We start from the raw sequence: 16183 nt of genomic DNA on the forward strand, positions 1-16183 counted from the left end.
TGAAGGGGTTTTCTGGGGTTCGAAGGAAGTTTGAGAAGAAGATGCTATAGCATCTAATGTAGGAATCAGATCTCATAAACTGAATGAGTATATAATTACTTTGTAATTAATTTTGAAAGTATTCAGAGTCCTGTTCATTTTTGAAACAAATCGGTTAATCTGGTAATTACAATTAATAGGGCATCATTGAAAAGTACCAATTTTTGTTCATTCCAAATATGGCGTCTTATTGCATGCCAACCTTTGGGGAATATATTGTCGCTTTTATGGACTTCATTTAACAGTGGCTGAATGGACTGGCTACATAGTGTGTGCCAAGTTTTGATTAACGTATCAGCTAGCTGCTAGCTAGACTACCAAATCTCCGTTGTCTCTGTCTGTCTCTGTTTAGGTCTGAAGAAAAAATAGAGATTCACAAGAGATCATTCTCATCTCCATTTCCTTTTATTTCCTCAAAACAACAGTACTTTCAAGTTTCATCTCAGACTACTCTGAATACTGTTACAATTTTCTGTGTGACATCCCAAGTTTTTATCTTTGCAGAAGGAAGTATGGATCAAAAGTGTAAACATGAAGTTTACTTTGCGATTAAACAATCAGCTATCTCGGTAGCAGTTTTCATAAAAGCATAAGTAGAAGCATTTTCATATGTTGAAAAGGTCGACTTGTTTTTGGTGTGCGTGGAAAAATGGGAGAAGATGTATTTACAGAAATGCATCATTTTCCCCCAGTGGAAAGGAAGAAAATCAAAATCCACATAAATGGGAATCTCATTATGCTGAAAGTTTCTTTATTTTTTCTATATGGAGGTAAGATATACAAACATACGCTAGAATTCAAATAACCTTGAAAATGGTTTCGATACCGAGAGAGGTTCTCATTATTCTGATTCCAGCTACTTCCTCCCTGATGCCCTATCTGACAATCCATATGCAGAGTATAGGAATAAAAATGGAGGAAATAGCACTCATATACTTGGCTCTGCCTTTCACCACTTTCTTGGCTCCACCCGTGACGGGGTATCTGGTAGATAAATTCGGGAAATACAAGTCGGTAGTTATCGTCTCATTTATGGCAACTGCTTTCCTTCACCATTCCTTGTTGTTGATTCCTCATCAAGAGACACCTGGATCAGTACCTTCAGGTTACGTTATAACACATCCGAAAAAATTATACGTTGAAGTTTGGTGGAGTCCCTGCCCCAGTAGAGAGTGTCCAGCTGAAGAAGAACTCGACGTAGTTTTGGACATGTGCGTTGATCATTGCTTACTTAAGAAAAAAAAGAAAAAGAATGAAACAATAACGTTAAATGGAGATACAGATACGGACGACTTAACCTTCCACTTAGCCAAGAAGAATAGTAATGGAACGATCAAAGGGTAGGTAAAAACGCTCTCCAGAAAAAAAAATCGAACTTACTTCCATCTTATCAGGAATGGTACTGTGGCGCAGTTCACCTTGGATATGCACGAAAATCTTGGAGATCCAATCGAACAGTTCGGCATGTATTTGGATTCTTCAGAAGACGACAAGGTGATGGAACTCAAGAAAAGATTCACCCCAAATTTACTGAGGAGATTTGGTGTAAATGTACCAGAGTTAGATGAGAGGGATCTACGATGCGGTGGTGTTGTTTTATCTGCAAACGTCAGCACTCAAGTGAGGTTGAAGAATTATTCCAATGACTGTATATTGCAAAAATGTAACTTCAGGTCAGGGGGACCTGACGTTTGCCCTCCAGAATTCAATAAGAGTGAGCCTAATATTTTCTGGATTTATTTTATATTGAGATTCATGGCAAACACTATGATGACGGCTGGTGTAACAATCATGGATCCTATAGCTTTGAATATGATCGAAAGATATGGTGGAGATTTTGGCAAAGAGAAATTATTTTCGAGTCTAGGAATGGCTCTATTTTCGCCTATCACAGGAATTCTAATAGATATAAACAGTGAAAAACTTGGTTACACAGATTATTCGCCAGCTTTTTACGCACACGATGCCCTGCTGATGATTTCAGCTACAGCAGTTTTCTTGATGCCTCTAGGAGATCAACTCCCAGCCGATAACGTATTTAAGAATCTCAGATTCGTTTTAACCATACCATCTATTGCTATGTTCATCATAGCACTTTGCATCTTGGGAAACCTGTGGGGTTTCATCGAAAGTTTTCTCTTTTTCTATCTGAGAGATCTTGGTGCCCCCAATTATCTTTTAGGAATAACTGTTACAGTTGGAACATTGAGCAGTTTACCATTTCTGTACGGCGCAAATAGAATCACGAAGAGGGTTGGACATATAAATATAGTTATCATGGCTTTCTTCGCACATGCTTTGAGACTTGTAGGATATTCAGTTATTGAGTAAGTATTTACTTCATGTAAACAATATTTAATTCGGTTTATTTTCAGGAGCGCTTGGTGGTGTTTTCCTTTTGAGGCTCTTGAATCCATATCAGTACACTTGATGTGGGTTGCAGCTGCTACGTATTGTGCCATAATTGCTCCCAAAAATCTCTTAGCGACTTTGATTGGAATTCTGGGTATGGCTCATTTCAGTATAGGCAGAGGCAGTGGTAGTTTTTTGGGGGGTTATATAATTGGAAAAGTTGGTATTCGTCAAGCATTCCAACTAATGGGACTTATGTCGGTTGTTTGTGGAGTACTCTATGTAATAGTTCATTACGTGTGTCTCGCAAAAATTGAATTCGATACCGATAGGGACGATGAAGAAAAAAACGGAGAAATGAGTAAGATTAACACTGAAACTTCCGAACCGAAATTCAAAGATCAAAGCACAATGGTCAGTCATGAACGATTGAGTTTGATGATTGAGTATAATCAAATAGGTTCCGTTTCGTCCCTTGGCAAAAGCAGAGAATATAGCCTGGGTATTGAGAAGAACAGTTTTCGAAGAGGAAGTTACACTGTCGACACCAGAGCACGCGGCAGTGCATCTAAAGTGGATTTATTACGGTCTGCAGTTGAGATCAACATGAAGAAGTCATCTAGTAAAAACTTAAGTCGTCACACAGTTATCACTAATAGTACCAAGGTAATCATAGCTCAAATCAAGTTTTTCTAGATAAGTAGTAACACTCGCAAAATGGTTGATATTCGCGTCGTAATAATTGAGTCGGGAATTGTAGAAGCATGGAGATTGATCATTAAACAAATTGCAACGGCTTCCGTATCAGCTAAATGCGTCTTACCTGGAAAATCGACGTCCATCATGAAAGGGATATTGATTTGAATTTGTTATACCAGACTCAAAATTGATTAGTTATATTCGTATTTCATAGAATATATTTGCTACATTTTTAGATTCTAATCTTGTTGTGTTGTCATCTGATTCGGATATCATACGTAATATTTTTATTCTTATAACTAAAACTTTCAATAATGCCATGTCAAGATTGATGATGATCAACTGATTTGTATTGGGTAGGTTATACCAGAAGGAATACCAGTGCCAGTAGATGATACAACGGAATTTTACTACAATAGAATAAAGAGCCCTTCAATTATAATAAATCAAGATATGGCCAGAAGCTGAACTCACACGTTTCAGATCTAACTAACATATTTAAATTTGGAATGATATTGTGCATTTTTCGAAATAAACTATAGGTTGTTATCATTCAATAAATAAAAGTAGGAATCATTTCGAGGGCTTTATTCAACATTAAAATCATTTTTGTATCGGCCCTATTAAAGTACCTAAATGTTGTTTATTTTTTGTCCTCTTCCGTATTCGCTCATCAAAATAACAAACTATTTGTTCAAGGCGAAAGCAAGGGTGAATAATAATTGAGTGTGTTCTTATAAATGTAAATATAGATAACCGAAAATCTTCAACAGTCACTTGAAACTCATCACATATTAGCACCTTTCCGTCTTATTTCCAACCAGAAGAAAGAAACCACTCTGTAGGTTCGACTCTTTCTAGTCAGGCATTCAGTAATTAAAAAATGATTAATGTTAATTCATAATTGAACCACCAATTGAGCAAGGCGTATTGAAATTTCATCTAACTCAGAACTCGAAGTAAATTTGGTGGAAGAACAAGATGAAATAGGTACGGTGGAAGCTCTACTATTGACTGATTTCGCAAAATACCCAATTAGAGCAAAACAGGATGTGAAAATTGAGAGTCGAACCTAAAGTGTTGGTATTTATGATGGTTGATTCCTTCTTTCCAGTAATTTGAGAACTTCCGGGCTAGCTTTTGCACGAAGATATAAGTTTTCTGATTCCAACTGACTGATTTTTACTAGCAATTCAGATATTTTCAGTTTTAACACATTCACGTCCTGTCGAACAGCGTACATCAGGTGGCTCTTCACTAAATCCTGTAATGAAAAATATTCACGAAAATAACTGATCTCAAGAATAATGGATCGAATATTGATAGGTATCTCAGCAACTCGAAAATCTTGCATGTTTCCAATATCGAACTAAATTCACGACTGTAACAAGTGTCTGCTGAACTTGGGTTCAGTCTACTAAAAGATTTATTATTAGAAAAATATGGATGCAAATCTTTATTCCTTTAAAAAAATTTCGCTCATTGTTTTATGCCAATGCTTTTCAATTAAAAATGGACGTTCTTCGCGGGAGCTTTTTCTCAGGTTCTTATGAACACAATAGATAAAAATTTGAATTTGGAATTATTAGTGACAGAATATAATATTATGTATTATTTGGCATGAAACCTTTCAATTTTGATTAGGAAAGACCCTGTTAGTAAAAGATATAAAATTATGGATAAAGAGCATATTAAAAATATCAGATTTGAGTAGAAAAGTTCATGATATACCTAACTGAATTGATTTTCACTTGACTATTTCATAAATATAGTGGAAATTTGCATTTTTTCAGTCGTCTCTCATATTTTTCACGAATAATTTTTAATGAAAATGACTCACCATAGCTTGTTCGATTTTTGAATCGATTTCCACGACTCCTTTACCACCTGAACTGTGAACAAATTTTTTTCTGGATCAATAATTCATTCGAAATAATAATGAATAAAAAAGTATAATTATTAAATTTCTTGAATTGATGAAATTTGGGAATAAATGAATAGCTTCGTGTTGCAATGCTCTATAATTGATACTTCAGCAAACTAAATACTGCATTGCCTATCATCGATTTTTGAGTTAGTCCATATTTAATGAATGGTGCCGTTTGCTTCAAATTTCCGAGGTTATTCAGTTTCCTTTTCGAGGAAAGATTCTCTTTTCTGCCTGATATCGGTTCGAATGACAAAAAAATGAATGATTTGCCAATGAAAAACATTGAATTCTTACCTGACATTTTTTTCTACTTTGTTTGTTGTCAAAAGACTGGCCACTTTTCTATAAGCATCATCAACCTCGTCTTTGTTGAAATTTATTCCGTTTTTTTCAAATTGCAGAACGTCTTGAAATTTCTTCTCGAAAAATAACTCGCAATTTTTCAAAGCGGATGAGCTTTTCAAATACTGATTAACAAATTTTTCATTGTCAGCAAGGTCCATATCTATAAGTTGTTGAGTGTTATCTACGTAATCCAAGCAAGTCCATCTTCCTCGGCTGAAGGAATTTGAATTCGGTGAATCACTACTGAGAGATCTCGATTTTTCCTCCCTGGATTTCGTAGAGGCTGAAGATATGGGTGCTGTCGTAGCAGCTGTAGACATCTGTCCAAAAGTTGTTGTAGTTCCATGATCTTCAGCATCTCGAGAATCTTCCGAATAACTTGGAGTTTCATTGTCTGTCACCCTTGAGTTTTCATCTGTATGAGATTCATCCAGATCGTCAGCTGATTCGTCTCCGAAGTCCGGACGGGTCAAACAGACGTCTGTTATCTGGAAGGAACTTTGAACCTTTTTTCTGGAATGATGCACGGAAGAATTGTTGCGTACTGATGAAGGGAAGGGGGCGATGTGAATTGTTTCATCCAAAATATCAGCTTCACATAATCTAATTGTTTCACTTGTTGTACGATGGATAACATTGAACTTCTTCTTGCCTATACCTGATGCCATTTTCACTCAACTCCACCACTGATAATCAAAACTGAACTTTACGATAATAAAATTAAAACTTAGTGTTAAACCTTAAATTTATCAGTGTTTAACTGAAAAGCATTTTAGCCTCACCCGACCTCCATCCTAATTTTTTTTAAATTTAGCTGGATGCTTCGAATAACCTCACATCTTGGGGTAGTTGAAACCCCAATTCGTTCAAGGTTACAGCGCGCGCACCAGTTTTCCCCTCAGCATTGATGTTTTTCCGCTGCGGCAGAAAGCTTCCATATACAGCGCCTGGTCCTAATATAAGCGTCGCTCTGGGTGGAAATCATAGCTGTCATGAAAATAATCAGGAGAATTCTGACATTTAATCAACCATTGCAGTTAAATCTACAGCTCCCTTATGTTTTCTATCCCTGAAATTTTCATTTTTTCTGGCAATAATTTAGGGCTAGAGCAGATAATCTTTACTAGGTTGATACAGCAAATATAATAAATTGGCCACCTTTTGTGGATTGGGCTATCAATAGATGCTCTTCAGTCTAGCATTTATCTGGACAATAAAAAATAGAATTTTATTCTGAAAGCTTAAATGTGTAACGTTTCAGGAAATATCAAATCGAATGAATTGCCTCATCTTCAACTGAAGCAGCGATTGAGGATGCGCTTTTGAAGAAAAATCCTTATAACGACGTTCTCAAGTCTGCAGGAGGAGGCATCCCCATGTATAGTGGCCGAAAGAGCATTAATTTTCTGGGTGGAGGGTACCATCATCCATTAATGGATTGTGGTATAATGGTTACCAGTGGAGTAGCCATGCAAACCAGCAATTGTCTCTTGACGAAGGTCCAGAGATCTAGTGTTAAACTTATACCAACCTATAACACAATAGCTATCATAAATTTCAAGTTCAGTTCGAAGTTGGTTCAGTTCTTGTGGTTCTCTCGGAGAGCGTAGACTTGTGCTTAACGTACTATGCGTTCATTTGATTCATCGAGGTTCCATGAACTCCGCTTAATACAAGTTGAATGCCCTTGAATACGTTATACCAATAATCTGTTGATCGGTTCTTAAGTTTGGATCGGTAAATCACGGAATTTTAATCGAAATAATCAAGCTCTTGTGTCCGATGACAAGTGACCCATTTGTTTTTAAGAATTAATTGGTGAGTGAGCAGCATGATTTTGACATTCTCACTAGACGTGATTCATTCGTTTTCCTATATTTTCTAACAACACTTGTAACGTCGCAAACTAGGATGTATCCTGTCTTATCTTCCGATGATTTTCAAAATATCTTTTGGGTTATTTCGAATTTTATCATCTTTGCGCCTTCGCAGATTGGAATTGACTTGGTTGGACAGTAAAAATATTTTGCGAAATTATTATTGACATTGACACTGACATTTAGCTCAAGGAATATCCTATTATATATTGCGTGGGAGATTTTTTTCTCCCCGTTCTCCCACTTCTACCTTCTTATTAATAATATTTTTTATCCTCACATCCTCAGATCATACTTGATCTCAGTTACTGTTGAATCCAATTCTTCTTCTGGATGAATCAAGTGAATTATTTCGAGTGTGTTTTCAAGAAACCACTTTCCAACAGTTGTAGATTCCTAAAAACTCCGGAATTGAATCAGGCAGGTGGATGACAGAGAAGTGTGGTGCTATTTCAAAAGAGGAACAAAGAGTACCTATTTCCGTTAACAAACAGATGGTCCATTTAGTTGGTTTCAGCCGTCTCTCTATAATTTATGAAGAAAAAATATCCCTCCCGATTTTTATATGTAACTAAATATTTCGTTTGTTTTTGGGGGGAAAGGAAGAATAACAAATTCGTTCTATACTCGAACAATGTGCGATTAGTTATATGAATTTCTGTATTGTTCTGAAAGTCGTCTGCATATTTTATATCCACTGAGCAATGACTGTTTCATTTGTCATTCACCCACAAACACGATATCTCGATTGTGTTGTTTTTTATAACGCCTACTTGAAGAAACCAAATTCGAAGTTGAACAATAAAATAAAATGCAAATTGCCATAGGTATATGTAATAACCAAGGCAGGTTTCTCGAAAATGGGTTGGAATAGATTATTATTTATCTACTAACTAATAAAGTAAGCTCATTTAACTGCTCCAAAATAAATCATTAAATTAGATCGATGATATCATCTGAAGACGAAGTAGTTTTTTGAAAGTTACACCAGTTTCTGAAATTTATCTCTAAAATCCATCCAGGAAAGTTGCTTTTTTCAAATTTTTTTTCCGAATTCCCATTCGACATATGAGAAATACGGTACTATACAAATCCGCAAGCGTAAAAATATTTTTATTCGGTAGAGATCGATGAAATTCTCTGTTGTAAAATCGAGATGTCGAACCTGTTTCGTTTCGAATCTGTTTTTGGGAAAAAATGATTTCCGACCGGCATGTTACAAATTCAGCTAACTAGAACGGTACGATTTCCGCTGAACACCGGAAACTCGTTTTCCCATGGCTGAGGTGTGATAATTAGGATCAACCGTGGGACTTGACGCAACAGAGAACAGGATTTAATCGGCCATATATTTGAATTTAATCTTCTATACGGCGAATGTACAACTTGGTACTTTGTCTGTAGACGGTACTTCGCATACAATGTTTCGTTTTATTCCTACTCTCAACTGGTATCTAATTCAAAAATAAACTGTTGGAGCCATCGTACGAAGGGGCTACAAATATGCAAAAACAACCTCATACTGATATGATTTTTTTATTTTTATAAAAATCCTCATCGTTATACACTCAAAGTGTTTCTACTCGCATCTTCATTTTTAATATAAAATTATTAGTCCTAGGGTTTTTTGTTTATTGAATTCGTTCTAAGGCATAACTAGAGTCTTGTCTAGGATTCCTCCACTTAATTACTTAACAAGTTTTTCGATATTTCTGGTGGTTCATTCGAATTATAAATTCATTCTGGCGAGGGATGGATATAAACCATAACCGTGAAATCCAGTGTTTAAACTGTGGTCTGCAGAATCAAAACTGTACCTGTGGTATCATGTGAAGGTATGGGAACTGAGCGGATGTGCTCAACTTGAAATACAGATCAGTATTCAGGAAGTTTTCTTGTGATATTAAACGTTCGAATAATTCGCCCAGAAAAATGAGTCCATATGGGGTGAATTGTTTATAGAGATTAAAGATCTCATGAAAATATGCCAAAGTATGATCTGCAGATTACCGAAATTTTCAAATCGAATAAGTTACACTATTTCTCATTATAATTCCAAATGGTTTCTTCTTGACTGCTCATTTCATTGAAATATTGAGTCTTTGCCAATGATAATGAATTGAATCCTTGTCCCACAACTGAAAAGTCTCGATTTTAATTGATTTCAGTGTACGAGTCCGTCCCTGTTGGGAATTCCTAAGAGAGGAACATAACACTACACACCCTAAGAATTAATACAAATTGTAATGAGATAATTATAGTTCAAAGCCAGGTAGATTTCAGGTAACAATCATTCATACCTTGGCGGTTACTCATAATCGGCCAAAAAGAAATAAGCTCAGGGCAGACAATCGCCCAACATAAAACGTTACCGAATTTACGAGATCATCATCTTTCTTGACTTGCAACCAAATCTTCTCACTCGGACTCAACATTCACTTAATAATTGAGAGAAATATTGATAAAGAATGACATATTTTCCAATTGATTACTGGAAATTGTACAATTATTATTATTCTTATTATTTCATTATTCTGACTTACACCGTCGAACATATATTTGTCTATATTGTTCGTCATCAGTGGCGTCGTTATAGTTTTCGACCATTAGTCAGTGTGTACTTGTAGTTTGGGTTTTGTTAATGATAAATTGGCTATAAAACAAGAAGGGGGTCGACCTTTGAATTCTATGAATTGTTTTATCGACGATAATTCAGTTGAATTTTGATAATAATCCATAACAGGTTCATTAACCACAAAACTATGCATGAATTTTCAGGTAAAGGGTGTACCAAAAATAACCCCGAAGGGTTAAGTGAAAACAAAAGAGTGGATCTGAAGTTGACTTATTTTTCAGGTTTCTGGAAGTTTGCCTCTTTCGGATGATGGTTGCTGTCTTCGAAGAAAATAAAGATAAAATTGTAGAACTTGCAAATTAACTCTGGAATATTTCACATGGAGTGTTTTTGCACCAGGCCGAGAACAATTTGCTGTAAAATATTACTTTTGGATGGGCAAGAATTCTTTCAGGAGGTGCAGGTGAGCTACGCCACTGAATATAAATAGTTTCGACCATCCAATTGGTATGATCGAAATATCCTTCGAAAAATTTATGTTGTTATTCCCAGTCTTATCGCAAACATCCAATAGTATTGCTAATGACAAAGAAATCATTGTTCATAACATTCCACCTTGTGTCTGTCTTACCTCAGCATACTATCTGCATACCAAATAACTTCATCGGCTAACTCCATACGTGTCATTCGAAAAAAATGGAAGAATAACAGGACACAATTTTATTTACGTGAATTTCCGCTAGCAAGTTTTCTTATGAACTACCATAAGGAAAAATTTTCTCCGTAATATTCAGAGACAGTGGGGAAACTCCATCTGTTACCATTTCCGAGAGATTATTGATGGATTATTTTAATTTTAATTATAGTGTTCGAAATTTTGTGTTGAAACCATTACATGGAGTTAAATTTGTTACTCCTACGTCGTTTCTCAACTAATCCTGATGTATGAAGTAATTTGTTATTCGGAAGAATGGAGAGCCAAAAACCAGTCGCCGATATGCAACTAGAAAAAGGAGATTGCTCTTTTCCTACTATCCGAAAGTGGTCTATAACACGAAAGCGCTCTCAGTAAATATCCCAACGCATTGTCCGTTGCTTTATTTTTATTTAATTATAGGTAGTTCTTCGGTGGTAATAATTTCGAGAGCTCCATCATCCGAGCATCTTGGCGTGCAGACAAAATCGTGATAGCCACAGGGTACTCTGGCACAATTATTGGGTATTCGGTCATTCGAAATATGTAAATGTTCCGTAGCAAGGCCTCGCCAAGTATAATTAGCCTTTAACATAATTTTTCTATTTCTTACCAATTAGACTTCCAATGGTAACGACTACCTATGAAGTCGAGAGTGCGTATTGTTTTATATATCTTTCAATTTGGAACTGTGACTAATTATCGTGTATAATTCATAATTTTCAGCACTCAATAAATACCGCGCATTTCAACACGTGGCAATAAAAACATTTATTTCTCAGTGCTAATTGATTTTTCTAAACAATATAGGACGCACACATCATCGATTATTCTAATATATTTCAAAAGCCTTTGATAGCTGGACAAACAAGGTTGAAAATATGCGTATTCTTATAAATTCCAAATTTTTTCGTTTTGAAATTTCACTTTTTCACTGTCTTGATTTGTTTCAGGATTCCTGCAATGGGCAAGTTATATTAAACGCCGTTTTCAACCATATTAATTTGATAGAAACACATTATTTTGGTCTTCGATATCTGGATGCATTCGGCCAGACCGTAAGATATTGAAAAAATTATTTCTGGATAATTTTTATTGATAATATCAATTGCAGCACTGGTTAGAGCCAACGAAAAAATTGAGGAAGCAACTTAAAGCGTCCGATCCATATACGTTATATTTTGGGGTGAAATTTTACGCAGTTGATCCCTGTAAACTATTAGAAGAAATAACTAGGTGAGTTGATCATCGAAAACGCAATAAAAAAAATCTAAGTGTGCAAATTCAAGGTACCAATTTTTCCTTCAATGTAAGCAAGATATACTTCAAGGAAGACTTCCTGTATCGACTGATTTGGCTGCAGAATTAGGAGCTTATGTTCTGCAATGTGAGTGATCGATTTCAATTTGAGAATATTGAAAATTAATTATTGATTTCACAGCCGAATTGGGGGACTTCGATCCGAGGGTACATTTACCAGGATACGTTTCTGAATTCAAATTCGTTTCAAACCAAAGCTTAGAATTAGAAACAAGGATATCTGAACTTCATAAAGCCTTAATGTGAGTTGACATCATTGTTTTTTCTTTTGGATATTTTGGAACAGAAAATTACACATATGTCGAAACTTGAAAATTGCTCGATTCACACTGTATATTGTTTTATTTTAAAATATACGTCGTACCAGCAAAGGCCGGTATAGATTTGAGAAGCCATGAAGGCAAAAAATATTCAAGGATAGTTTCATTAACCGCACCACATCATCACCGCTAATGATCTTACAGCCAACAATCGATCACTTCAGGCGCAACTCTATGTTGAAATCGAAACGTTTTTCTGTTTTCTCATTCACTCATTCTCGCCCATCTAGATTCCCTTCGAACAAGTCAAGAACCGTCGGTGGTATTCAGCAATTAAATGACCCAACTGTGTCTAATCTATGCATAAAAATTTCAGATTTAATTATTTTCAGGGGACAGTTACCGTCTGCAGCTGAATATAATTATCTCGATAGAGTAAAATGGCTGGAAATGTACGGGGTAGACCTCCATCCAGTATTGGTAAATATATATGATTTTCGAATGTTCCAGGATTGTAATTCATGCTCGTTTCAGGGGGAGGACAGCGTGGAATATTTCTTAGGCCTTACCCCTAGTGGAATAATAGTATTAAGGAACAAAATAACAGTAGGAAATTACTATTGGCCCAGAATAACCAAGATCTACTTCAAGGGTCGCTATTTCATGCTCAAAGTAACCGATAAAAATGTAAGCACCGCAAGCCGCATGCCCGACTATAACCATTTTATCGAGGGGTCTTATAGGTAGTGGCATGCGCATCGACGATTCTCCGAACACGGAGCTTTTCCATTATATTCCGATTTATTTCAGAATGATGAGAGTACGTATGGTTTCGAGACACCCTCCAAGTTGGGTTGTAAGCATCTATGGAAATGTTGCGTCGAGCATCACTCTTTCTTTAGGTTAGTTCAAGTTTATCATCCTACAGTACCTGATATATTCGCATTAGGGTCCAGATTTAGGTATGGGTAAGTTTCAAAAGAAAAACAAAATTTTTAAATGTGATAACAATGTTTGAATGTTTCAAAAATCGCATGAGACTAAAGAGAATGGAATGCCCAGCATTAGATAGCACAGGAATGAGGACCTTGCATGTTTGGTATGAAAATAGAGACCATGTAAAGCATACTTCTGGAAATGTAGGAAACTGTCTCACCAGTTTACTTATCTGAAAACAAGATTCGGATAAAATATTGAGCAGCAGTAATATCAGCTCATCTTTCGAGCATACTTCCATTATGGAAAAATAATCGAATGTAGCTTGAAGAAAAATTATAGAATATCTATTCGGATGATTCAAATGAGCTCCTGTTCATTCGGACCAAATTGAGTAGCATGAAATGATAGTAAAGAATCTGGTGTCAGACATTTTTATGATTATGTTCCTCGTATGTTAGTTATGCAAAAAAAATTATTATTTAATATCACCAGCTTCTTTACTGTTAACTGTAGACTTGTGACAAATAACTTTTTGTTAAATGTGTATGTAAGAACACTAGAACACCCAATAATGTGTTATGCATTCAATGTTTTAGTGGAAGAACAGAGGAGCAAGGCATAAAGAGTTCACAAGTGAAAGGAAGAGTACCACCTACCTTTTCCAGAAAACCCTCAAGACGATTCAGCGAGAAAAAACTGGACGACTTCGCAGACCTAGAAGTAGACGAGGTTCTACATATACCAGATTGTGGAAGTTTGAAACATATTTCGATTCCGCAACCAGTTCAAGGGTGAGTAATGAACGCATGTTTTAGGGGAGGATAAAAAGTTGAACTACCATTACAGGTACGATCAGACTTACTCACACCAAATGAAAGATGATAATAGAAGAACAGATTCTCCAAGAAGTACAAGAAGTGCACCGTGGTCACAACCCCATTCGAAAGGATTGTATAATATATCGGCACCAGCTAGTCCCAGATCTATAAGATCTGCAGGTCCCAGATATAGGTCTTCCTCGGTGGATAGTCAGAGTTCTGGCGATTCGAAGACGTACAAAAGGTGAGGATGAAATTGATGAGGGACAAAATGGAAATAAGAAATCGTTATTTGCAGAAAGAAGCATTCGGGTAGAGGTACTTCAGATAACGAGAGCGAATTATCAAAAAGTTCTTGTCGATCCCACCATAGGCATAAAAAACATCGTTCTAGGAGTAGGAAGGGATCCAGAGGTGATGGTGATGGTTCCTCGAGTAGAAGAAATAGTAGATCCAGGTTAGCCTAGAACTCACCTGGAAAAAACTACTTACTGTTCTTTTAATTTTAGTAGTCGATAGAAATTTCTAAACTCGAATTGATAAGTGAAGTAATTAATTTTTCAGGCGAAGAGAAAGCTCACAACCGGAGCTTGTAGACTCCAACTACCAGTGGAAAGAGGCTAAGAAGCGAATCTCTGTTGACGGTAATGCCAACAACATTCAGCAGGCCCATATAATCAGTGGTTCAAGATTGATAGATGAGAAAGATTCCAAAAAAACTCCGAACCCTAAATATAAACATAGACATCCACAGAGCCGCCATCATTCGCCTGGAGAATCGAAGCACTTCTTGTCGGACGAAGTGAAGAAACATTTGGAGTTTGATCTGATCGACACGACGGGCATGTCCGAGAAACAGCTCAAGGAAATTCCGTACACAGTTGTAGAAACGAATAACAATTTCAAACAGTCGAAGGGTAAAGTCAATCAGGCAAGGTGAGCTATGGGAGAATATGGGATGTGTTCCGAAGTTTCTGAACCAATTCAACAATTATTCATTTCCGCAGCAAGTTTTCATTCAGTTTGTTTACATCAGGAATGGGAGTGGGTATTGAGCATATTTTAGAGGACCAAAATTCAACTGAAATATTTATGGATACATCCTTCTCTTCTTGTACCGAAAACGACCCCATATGAATATTGAATGTAATAAATTCTTTTTTTAGGATGTTAGATACAATGACGATGTTAGAATACGCCGACAACATGGTTCATCATAGGAAAAATAAGCCGAAAAATATGTGCTTATACGATTCGTCTGGTAATCTGACAGACAATTTTGCTATCAAAAAAGATCTTTCCGAAAACATTTTAAAAAGTAGTCATGATCATTCGGACTCAGGTCTTGTAACAGACCAAGAAACGCACAATAATGAAAGGTACAATCGAATAAAATATTCAATTTATATTGAATAGGGTCATGCCTAATTGGCGTTTCAAAAATGTTTTCAATCGAATCTGTTCCAGGCTGTTGTCAAGAAAATTTGAGATGATGAGTAGTAGACCCTGAGGAAATTTGGAAAAACCTCCAGAATAACCACTATGTATGATTTTTTTAATAATAAATATTTATACGATTCCTATTTATTTCCTAAAATGAATGTGTTATCTTTATTACTCGTAGCGTTTGATTCTACCATATATATTTCGCTGATTTGCAGGGCCGGATTTGAAAAAAGGCCGACTCTAATAGGCTAAAGTCTATTTGCCGCCCCCTCTATGGTTCATGTTTGTTAATCTATTAACCACCGGGTCAGTTTGTCGATTACTTAGTTATTGGTTCAAATATTTTCTAAAATTTTGTATTATGCAACAAAATTTTGCAAGAACCCTCAAAACGTTACTTCAAAACCAAAAATTAGTTATCAGCTACATCAGATATGTATTTTTGGTAATATTGGAAGAATAAATAAGTAGGTGAGAGTTCATTACCTGGATAGATGGCAGCTCTAGTTATGAATTCGAACGAACTCACGTCAGTGCTTTCCCTATTTTTAAACGTAGAATGTTAAGTTAAGATAAAACTACAATTTCAATGGTTAACACAATAAATTATACAATCAAACCCATTGTTTCTCTTTCACTTACTTAGTCATGGGCATTTGGCTAGCTACCTTTTGGCATTAAGGTAGCCAAATGCCCAAGAAGTAACTATGACCATTAAGGTAGGCTACCTTAATGGTCATAGTTACTTCTTGGGCTTTTGGCTACCTTAAGAGTCATAGTTAAAATTTTAACTATGACTCGAATATTTTCGTTTTCATAGAAAACGAGTATATGAGGTATATCATGTATACCTCATAATTTATTTGCGAAAATTTCATTTTTTTTGTAT

At 35.9% G+C, this 16183-nt stretch overlaps 3 protein-coding genes across 6 annotated transcripts; 2 read left to right on the forward strand and 1 right to left on the reverse strand.

Moving 5' to 3' along the window:
* The first annotated feature begins 616 nt into the window (after nt 1-616).
* Nucleotides 617-3667, forward strand: LOC123321737. Its single transcript, XM_044909473.1, has 5 exons — nt 617-809; nt 896-1379; nt 1434-2366; nt 2415-3057; nt 3451-3667. The coding sequence occupies exons 1-5, from the start codon at nt 689-691 to the stop codon at nt 3556-3558; spliced, it is 2289 nt and encodes a 762-aa protein (XP_044765408.1). The 5' UTR covers nt 617-688; the 3' UTR covers nt 3559-3667.
* A 296-nt stretch (nt 3668-3963) lies between these two features.
* On the reverse strand, nt 3964-6210 carry LOC123321738 (protein bunched, class 2/F/G isoform-like). The gene is made up of 3 exons (XM_044909474.1): nt 5315-6210; nt 4931-4982; nt 3964-4354 (listed from the first exon to the last, which is right to left on the reverse strand). The coding sequence occupies exons 1-3, from the start codon at nt 6031-6033 to the stop codon at nt 4178-4180; spliced, it is 948 nt and encodes a 315-aa protein (XP_044765409.1). The 5' UTR covers nt 6034-6210; the 3' UTR covers nt 3964-4177.
* Nucleotides 6211-10107: 3897 nt separating this feature from the next.
* Nucleotides 10108-15427, forward strand: LOC123321974 (band 4.1-like protein 4). 4 transcript variants are annotated; one of them, XM_044909787.1, is made up of 14 exons: nt 10108-10280; nt 11465-11569; nt 11626-11747; nt 11801-11898; nt 11953-12073; nt 12484-12571; nt 12626-12778; nt 12902-13059; nt 13627-13821; nt 13877-14092; nt 14147-14305; nt 14413-14784; nt 15015-15227; nt 15316-15427. In XM_044909787.1, exons 1-14 carry the CDS (start codon nt 10197-10199, stop codon nt 15356-15358), a joined length of 2127 nt encoding a protein of 708 aa, XP_044765722.1. In that variant the 5' UTR covers nt 10108-10196; the 3' UTR covers nt 15359-15427. The 4 variants fall into 4 exon arrangements, with proteins under 4 accessions (XP_044765722.1, XP_044765723.1, XP_044765724.1 ...); XM_044909788.1 differs by having other exon boundaries at nt 12902-13053; XM_044909789.1 differs by having other exon boundaries at nt 12902-12993.
* The last annotated feature ends 756 nt before the right edge of the window (nt 15428-16183 follow it).

The sequence above is a fragment of the Coccinella septempunctata genome, chromosome X (genome assembly GCF_907165205.1).
Source record: "Coccinella septempunctata chromosome X, icCocSept1.1, whole genome shotgun sequence".
Classification (NCBI taxonomy): Eukaryota; Metazoa; Arthropoda; class Insecta; order Coleoptera; family Coccinellidae; genus Coccinella; species Coccinella septempunctata.